General features: G+C 40.8%; 1 protein-coding gene across 1 annotated transcript; it reads left to right on the top strand.

Annotated features, from left to right (window-relative positions):
- The first annotated feature begins 1030 nt into the window (after positions 1 to 1030).
- Positions 1031 to 8282, top strand: shbg (sex hormone-binding globulin). The gene is made up of 8 exons (XM_049567527.1): positions 1031 to 2075; positions 4075 to 4172; positions 4617 to 4806; positions 4947 to 5108; positions 6811 to 6967; positions 7163 to 7299; positions 7553 to 7757; positions 7885 to 8282. The coding sequence occupies exons 1-8, from the start codon at positions 1974 to 1976 to the stop codon at positions 8013 to 8015; spliced, it is 1182 nt and encodes a 393-aa protein (XP_049423484.1). The 5' UTR covers positions 1031 to 1973; the 3' UTR covers positions 8016 to 8282.
- The last annotated feature ends 1106 nt before the right edge of the window (positions 8283 to 9388 follow it).

Genomic DNA, 9388 nt, shown 5'->3' with positions numbered 1-9388 from the left:
CAGCTTGTGGTGCTCAAAGTGCCAAAAAAGTACCCGCCAACCATATCACTTTGCATGTGTGCATCTACTGCAAGCTCACCTAGCACCACTGAGGTGGACACCATTAATGTTTACATATTCCACTGTTGTTCATGAGTAGATGCTCTCTTCCTTCTGTGTGGCGATGCAGTTGGTGAGTGTAGTTTGGTAGAAAGAAAATAGTTCCTACATGAAACTGCTCACAACAAGGTCTGTGGATTATCTTGAGTAACTGGGTCATAATTTCTGGAAAGAAACTTTATATGTCTTTTAAGTTCAGGGTGAACTGTCCCTTCAAACAGTGGCTCTGTTCCATTCAGATGCTCCAGTAAGTGAAGACAATGGGCCAGCATGCACAATAAAAGGACACCGAAACTTAACCAGCTAAATGAAAAGCGGCCATTGTTAATGTTAGACACGGCTCAAAAAAATTCACACTGAGCACATGTGACAGGCATCAAAGAGTCAGGAGACGCCGTGGTGAATGTTATGCTTTCCTGCAACATCATCCAGCGTGACCGGTTTGGTGGTGGGTCAGTGATGGTCTGGAGAGGCATATCTTTGGGGGGGTCGCACAGACGTCCATGTCATGACATAGTCCATAACGGTGCCCTGACTGCTGATAGGTACCAGGATAAAATCCTCAGAGTGACTGTCAGGCCTTACACTGCTGCAGTGTGTAGGCAGTTCCTGGATGACAAAGGCATTGATGCCATTGACTGGCCCTCTCGTTCCCCTGACCTAAATCCAATTATATGGGACATCTATGGGACGTTATGTATCGGTGCATCTGACGCCTCAAAGTACTGCCACAGACTGTCCTAGAGATTGCCCTGATCCAGGTCTGGGGAGGAGATCCCTCAGGATACCATCTGCTGACTCATCAGGAGCATGCACAGACGTTGTCAGGAGTGCATACAGGCACACGGGGGCCACACATGAGTTGCCAATGATAAGATTCACACAAGTTGGATTGATTTTCGGTGTGATTTTGAATCCAGCCCTCAGTGGGTTGATGATTTTGGTTTGCGCTGACCGTTGTTACGTCATTTTGTTCTCAACAAATTATACAGTAAAGATTTTCAACTTGAATAATTCGCTTATCAAGATCTGATTTGTGATTTAAGTGTTCCCTTATTTTTTTCAGCAGCTGTCAAAAAAAGGCTTATTTGCATATACCCAGTATAGTTAATAGACGTGTGTTTGAACTTCAATACTTAAAACTCAACAAATGAATAAGGGATAGTTCACTGATTGTTCCTCTGTGTGTGTGTGTGTGTTAAGCTCTTTTCCCAGTATTCCCCAGTTATCACAGCCTTCTTGGAAGGAGACCATATAACGGGAATCCAGCCATCCGCAGAGAAAAAAAGAGTTTCATGACTTGAAGCACAGTCCCCCTCTCATCTCTCTTTTCACTCTACAACACACACTGAGTCATAATCCAGCAGTGGGGACTCAAGGTTTCTGTGTAATGGGTAAACACACATCAGTGGTCTGGCTAAGGTCACTCACCTAGCCTGCAGTGTCCACTCCACATGAATCCCCCCCAAAGGCGAGAGATTCACAGTCTCATGGAGATACACTTATTAAAACACAATATAACAGCTTCTAACTGACTTTTTTTCTGCCTTTCACTTCACACTTTTCTATCTCTATCCTCTGTTTACCTGCTGCCCACTCTGTGTGCTTCGTCCACTTCCATGTTTGCAGAGATCTGGTCACAACCATGCAGCCACTCCCTCCTGGGGATCGATAACCTACACTGACCATGCCATATTTGCCCTCTGGACCCCAGGACCGAGTGCCAGCAGACACCCACGCTTCACACACCGTCGCAGAGTCTCTCTGCTCCTCGTCCCACCACCGACACCTCAGGGTAGCTTGAAGTCAGCAGACCACCCAAGGGCTGAGGAGAGTGCACACTGGGAGGCCTTGGTGGGTGAATGCACTGAAGGATGGCTGTGTTTTGGAAAGCAATGGCAGGTGGACTGCTGCTCACTTTGGGCCTCACTCTGCCAAGATGGGGAGTTGAGGGGCAGGGGAACGGACAGGGTAAGGTATGTTCACACAGGCAGCGCCATGATTATAATGCTTTGAATGAGAAGTTCACTGGTTTATATGTTTGTTTTTTAAAAATACTCTCATCGATCTCAATCTGATAAAGAGCTTTGACCGTATAAACAGATGAAGAAACACTTGTTTTGTTTTTTTTTAAGTAGAAATTCTTATGTAGTTACGGTCTATAAATTGTCTATGTGCATTTTGTACCATTAAAATCCCTAAATCTCTGAGCGTAAATAGTTTCTGTGATATTGTTTTTGCCTTGGGGAAACTGGGGTTGGTTGGGACACAGCTATTTTCTGGTCCTTTGAAGGTCACAGAAACAGAAATGTAACATCAAAATGTTTCTTTACCTGCACTCACCTATGTTAAAACATCTGAAAGTCACTATTTTTCTGGTGAGGGCAACTTTTCAGTTCATAGTATCAAAAGTAAAAAAGTGGTCCTTGGACTAAACGTATTGTAAAACTGTGTTAGATAGAGAGAGTTCTAGATAATAGACAAAGGAATCAGCTACATTTTGATATAAGATTTGAAAGTCTGTGTATTATTGTGTATTATTATTTTGAATGGTCAGTGGCAAAAATATTAGACATTCCTACTGATAAATTGCATAAAAATGTTGCTTGGTTTGTAAAATGGACAGTTATTTAATTAAATGATCATGTTTTCTGGTTGTTGTTTAAATAAAATGATCAAGTTGTTCCTATTGGTAGCTCCACTTTTTTGTAACAGCATTTTAACCTCCTGAGACCTGAACTTTTGTTTGGTATGCAATTTTAATTTCTCCTAGATATCTGGGCTTAGCAGGACCTGATAAGTGTAAAGAACCAGTCATTGTCAATGATAATAAGTCACAATCCTCAAACAAGACGACAATAAAGTCCCAATGATTTTTGTTTTTGATTCACCATTGCCTCTGTAATTACTGTTATTGAAACCCTGTGGTGTAGCGGAGGGTTGACACGGGTATACAGGGTATACCCACCTCTTTATCTCCCACCTCTCAGCCAAAAAGCTATTGTAGTTTATAGGAGAGTGCACCCACTTCCTCCTCAGTAGCCTACCCATCAGAAGTATTGATTATTAGTAGCAGGGAAGTCTTTGGATGATGTTTTAGAAGTTACCTGGCGAACTGAGTAATGCTGCTTCGTGCAGTTCCCCCACCTGGACTCTAGTTTCTGAAGGCAGGTGTCTGACTGATGGACATTGTTCACAACACCACAGTGTGAAGACATTTCATGCACTTCCCCATGAATAGTGGGGTATTTTATTTTAGGACCTATGTATGACTTGAGAAAAAATGGGTACTTTTCACTGGCATGTGTCTTTTGTTTCATATTTTATTATAATTTCATTTTTTACAAAGTAGTTTGAACTACTTTCTCTGAATACTTAACCAACCTGAATTTCTCCCCACAGCTTTGCTATGCAGTTTAGCTTCTTCCAAAAGTAATTGGATGCTTTCAAAGTATCTGCCCCAACACTGATTAACCAGTAAAAAGGAAAAAAAAGTCATGAATCAACTCATACTGTATGCACTTCAGATGCCAGTTGTAGCGGGATATCCCTGCATGCCCTAATAATAGTTTATTTAGACTTAGGACTTTGCTCAGTTTGTGGGAGGACAAATAAGCAGCATTACTGCAACACCAGCAGCTGTTTTTACCCCATTGAGGGATTCTTTCCCCCATTAGTTTCGTGATAGCCGCTGTATATTGATATACTGTAGTTGGACGCCATATGGCTCTCTTGTCAATGACTTGACATTGATTTTGCACTTCATTACCACTTGTACTCCCCTTGTTAAAAGATCATTAAGTGGAATCAATAACTGAATGAAAATCATCACTCCTGGCTTCAACCGCTGACCAATCAAGATATCTGACAAGAAAATACAAAGGCAGGGTTTAATGAATATGAGCTGTGCTAGAAGAAGGGCTGAAGTAATGATTTAATGTTATAAGCGTGCCTTATGAACATTGTGTCTTCCAGAAAGAAGTATCAGGCGGGGTGACTGTCTACCTTGGCCAGGACAGAGACATCTGGAGGCCACTGATCCACACAACAGTAAACCTCACTGTGATCAGCAGGTATGGCAGCAGGAGCAGAAGACTGCACCATGAACTCTTCACAGCAACCGCTTGCTGAAATACTGTGGTCAAAGAGGCAAAAAGGATCCTGCATATTTGAAATCGGAAACTGGTTTAATTTGACAGAAAACTCTCAGAGCAAGCACTTTGTGGAAGTATATGGGTAAGCAAGTACAGGATATAGTTAGGAATTCTGGACCCGCTGGAAGATTGTTGACCCTGGCTCCCTTATTTTTGATTACATAAATATTATATAACCCTTTATTATATTGCCTTTTTCCAACTGAAGGCCCCTAGAAGTATCACTGCCTTTACTCCTATGTCAGTGGCACCGGTCTGGGTAAAAAATAAAATATTGTTTGTCAGTTTTAATATTTATAAAGCAGCTCAACATTCCCTTTCTTTTAACACTACTCTGCTCTGGGTTCTCTTCTGTTTCTGCAGTATCAAGTCATCCTTTCAGTTACGGACGTTTGATCCAGAAGGTGTCGTTTTCTATGGAGACACCAAAAACGGGGAGGACTGGTTTATTTTGTCCCTGAAGGATGGCCTCCCTCTGATGCAGATCAGCAGAGGGGACATCCTCGTCAGTGTGGAAGGTGGCCCCAAGATCAATGACGGAAAATGGCACATAGTGAGTCTCCAGTGTCGTTTGATTTTCTCTGCGAATCAATGTCTTGAAATGACACTAGAAAAAATGTTATTTTCCACTGGAGACAAGTGAAATTTCCTAACTTTAATCTGCATTCTTCTTGTGCTCCTGGTGCCACCAAGCTGGAGGTGAGCAACCACGACAAGTTTGTGGTTCTGGAGGTGGATGGTGGCAATAGGCTGGTGGTGGGCATGCAGTCCAAACAGACAGAGGAAGTCCTCTCAGGTGAACTCCGGCTGGCTGTTGGCGGGATCCTGATCAACAAGGAAAAGATGATTGTTCAGGTATAGTGTGCTAATCCACCCTGTGATACTTAACATTACTTTACATTTGTCTTTTATCTGTTTTGTTCAATACACTACACAAGTTATTGGTAATTTTTTTTAGTCCGCTTTTTATCAACCTGCTTCTCCTACAGCACATACTTCTGCTTCATATAATGAATTCCTACATTTCCCATAACAACTTTCAGCAACAGCCAGAAAGTGAACACGCGCTTGTCATGAAGTTGAGGAAGTTTTCACAGTTACTGAGCTAGATCCATCCCATGACATCTGGGCAAACTCCATCCACTGAAAAAGACTGTGTGATACAATTTAAAGGTCCAGTGTGTAAGATTTGGGGGGATTTAGTGACATCTAGTGGTGAGGATTGCATATTGCAACCAGCTGAAACTGGTTAGGATTCCTTCAGTGTTCATTGTTCAGGTTTTTTTTTCCAGAGCTACATTTTCAGCAGAGGTCTCTTCCTCTTTAAAACAAAAGGACCAGGTGATTTAAACCGGTAAAAACACTGAATAAATTTGTTTTCATGTTACAAAAATCAGTGTTTCTCCTTCCCTGTTACAGGCCGCTATCCAAGCACCTGCAAATGTGTGCTCACCTTATTTCTGATCCAGATGTTCAGGAGGTTTTTACTGTGACCCACATTATCCACAGAGGTCTCCACCTCTCCAAAACAAACTCATCTGGTAATTTAAACAGGCAAAAACACTGAAGATGCTCCCGTCGCGGAGGGATTGCTGACAGCAAATGCTCCTATCTGGAGCCAGTGGTTTGTCCATTCTGGGCTACTGTAGAAACATGGCTGTGCAACATGGTGATCTCCATACACAAGGACCTGCTCCCTATGTAGAAATAAATGTCTCATTGTAAGGTAACAAAAACACAAAGATTCTTATTATCAGCTGATTAAGCACTAAAGAAGGCTTACTTAATTTTTTATATTCCACTTCTGTAAATATACAAAATCCTACACACTGGACTTTAAAGCTCAAGAGGAAAATAAAGCTTGCTGGGAGTATTTTTTTACAGTCACACATGCCTGGAGTATAAAGAAAGTAATTCTTTAGTGGCTGCATTGCATTCTGGTTTATTGAGGCTTTTGTCAGCACCTCTGCCTCAAAATCATTCGTCAACAAAAGAGCTTTTGCTGCTTATTCTGGGGGACTAACACCGGAGAAATTACTTTCCTGTTGGTGTTTAAAAATTGTACACACACTGTTTGGGGCCTGCGACATGACTTATTATTTGGCCAGCCGTCCTTGGTAATAAAAGAGAGATACTACCGTGAAATGGGTCTCTAAATCAAACTGTTTTGTTTTCCACCAGTAAGGTGTAGACAGGGGGGGTTTATGTTGAATTTTTGTTGCTTATGCACTTTGTAACAGGACTGTGACATATGTGTGACGTGCATAGGCATACATTTTTTTTGAACGGAGGCAGGGGACACGTCCTCCTCAATATCAAAAACATGTGCATTCGTTAAGTGTCAAAATATTCACCAGAATGCAGGATGTGTTTGATGCTCAACATTTCCAGGGGTACGACCCCTAATCCCCCTATTACATATATCCTTGACAAAGTACACTGAAAAATAACCATAAGCAATAATGAATGTTTAAAATGCTTTATACTCCCACTCCTCCTCTCGCTGTTTGTCTTGCAGTTCATTCCACTAAATGCACTGTTGCGTTCTTTGCTGTAGTTCGAGCCACACATGGATGGCTGTGTGCGGGAAGGCAGCTGGCTAAACCTCAGCGTCCCCTGGGAGGCAGAGGCGGAGGAGCTCTGGCCTTGCTATCAAAATGTCCAACCTGGCAGCTTCTTCCCTGGCACTGGATTCGCCATTTTTAACACCTCAGGTGGAAACATTGGGTTCTATTATACAAGACACGGACAAGCGCTAACACTCCTTCATGTAATAACAAGCTTTCCATCAGGCCTGGATGATGCATTCTTGCATGACATAGCATCTCCTGTAGAAATATGCTTGTATTTATAATATACTGTATTCATATTCTATTAATTTGTTTGAGTTATTCTTTTGTCCTCTGCAGTTTTTCCCTTTGAGGCAGATCATGGGGTCAAGACTGAATTGTGGGGAGATTTCAGTAAGATGGATGGGACCATTTTGAGCATCAAGGCTCCTGGGCAGGAGCTGATGTTCTCTTTAGTGGCCAATAATAACACAAAGGTATGCACATAAATCAGACATTAGCCAAAGTGAATTTGCTAATAATTCCTAGCATCTGTTAAAACCGCTCATGGCAGTGTACTGGTGGCTTACATGAACATTTGCGTCATGCAATCCCCATCACACACACACACACACACACACACACACACACACACACACACACACACACACACACAGATGGATGGCCGCTGTGAATTCATCCACAGAGTTATGTCAAGTTGTTTCTGCTGCCTCTCTCTTGAATTTGCAGGAGGTCATGGTCACTTTTGGTGAAGAAAAAATAAGTATGAAAGATACTTTCAAGAGACTGGTGATAACCTTTGAGACAGATTTGCTGCAAGTGCTTCAAGATGAAGATGAATCAAAGACTACTACATTACCTATCAGCCCAGTGAGCCACCCCGGTTACTTGACCACATGGAGAGAGGGTCATCTCGCTGTTGGAGGTCTCCTAGGTGAGATTAAACAGCGATGATGTGCAGTGTGTCACAAAACTGTCCACTGTTTAGACTGGACAAGGAGCACAGTGGAGTGCAATTAAGGTCACCCCTGTTTTCTTATTCCTCTTCTTTCACTTTTCAGGTGAGGATGAGGAAGACGGCTCACAGTTCTTGACAGGGTGTCTGGAGAAGATCCAGGTCCAGGGGAGGGATTTGGACCTGGATTTAGCCATCAAACACATGTCCATCTCCTCTCACAGCTGTCCTGCATAGACCATGAAAGTACGGATGTTCAACATGTGGACTCATGTGGATTGCTCGTGGTGGATGTGTTTGGGTCCAAATTACGTGAAAAAAAAAAAACGCAATGTGGGTGAAGGGCAAAATTGTCTGCAAAATGAAAGAGACACAGTGGCCTCTACAAAGCATAATGATATACTAAACTCTTTTATTAGGCCACTAGTAGTCGAATGTGGTATTTGTACCAATTAACCTCTAATATGTGGAGAATTTCCAATAAATTTTTAATATATTGTTCTATAGATATCTCTCCATTGGCCTCCTTTCAACAGAACATGCTGAACATTCTCTTTAATATAGCGATCTATGAATACAAAATTTTGCTTCTACACTGAAGGCAAAATAAAGAGCTTTCAGGAGATTTGAACACTGATGAAGCACTAATGTTGACTAGATACAGAGTGGGGTGAGTGAGACAGAGAATTAAGACATGGATTTTGCTCCCTCTAGTGGATTGTCAAAGGTAATGTTAGAGTCGTGCCAACCACTCTGCATGATGCTACCCATAAAATAAAACAACACTGGACTAGTGTAAAATAAATAAAATATTACTTGTCATCCAGGAGAAAATAGTCTATAATGTTAAGGAATAAGCACAAATGTCACACTGCCAAAGTCCGAGGTTCTTTTTTCTCTTTATTAAATGTTTATAAAGTGGAAATATATTACATATGCCTGCACAAGTCATGTTTTGAGTTGAATAGACATAGAGGGAAAAAAGGAATGAGACCAAATATTCATTATGCCTGTGGCTCATAATCAGAACACTTTTGATAAATGAATTTGATAAATGTTTAAGATATATTCTTGTGAATTAATCGGGATATTATGTGTGTGTAATGTATTTAAATTTATGATAGACTGAAGAGAAATAAGCTTAAATTTTTACCTTTTTTGTCCAAAATTCAAGCAGAAACGTTTAAGACATTATTATTATTATTATTATTATTAGTAGTAGTAGTAGTAGTAGTAGTAGTAGAAGTAGCATATTTTACTTCATGTTCATATTAAAACAAATCATGAAAATAAATGACACGCCACGCAAAATGATTGCGATACTATGATGTATCTATTTTTCTTCCCGTGGCAATATCGTACTGATACACAGATGCCAAGTAGCCTATCCATTTTTTGTCTATGAAATATTAATATTGCAAATAAAATTTAACTTTTGGTAGCCCACTAGAATAATGAAATGAATATTCTTTACTTTTCACTAGATATCTTACTCATTGTTGCAATAAAAATAATTGAAGTGAGATAAACAGACTGAAAACTTTATCTTATTGGATAAAAGGGACATAATTTACAGTTTAAAAAACGGTATTAAATTGCTAAATATGTTA

The sequence above is a fragment of the Epinephelus fuscoguttatus genome, linkage group LG23 (genome assembly GCF_011397635.1).
Source record: "Epinephelus fuscoguttatus linkage group LG23, E.fuscoguttatus.final_Chr_v1".
Classification (NCBI taxonomy): domain Eukaryota; kingdom Metazoa; phylum Chordata; class Actinopteri; order Perciformes; family Serranidae; genus Epinephelus; species Epinephelus fuscoguttatus.
Note: the sequence above shows the minus strand (reverse complement) of the source record. Positions and strands in the feature narration are given on the sequence as shown.

Coding starts and splice junctions, on each gene's coding strand:
- shbg (XM_049567527.1), top strand. CDS start 1,974: ATGGCTGTGTTTTGGAAAGCAATGGCAGGTGGACTGCTGCTCACTTTG. Junction 5,109..6,810: donor AGGAAAAGATGATTGTTCAG/GTATAGTGTGCT, acceptor TCTTTGCTGTAG/TTCGAGCCACACATGGATGG. Junction 7,758..7,884: donor CGCTGTTGGAGGTCTCCTAG/GTGAGATTAAAC, acceptor TTCACTTTTCAG/GTGAGGATGAGGAAGACGGC.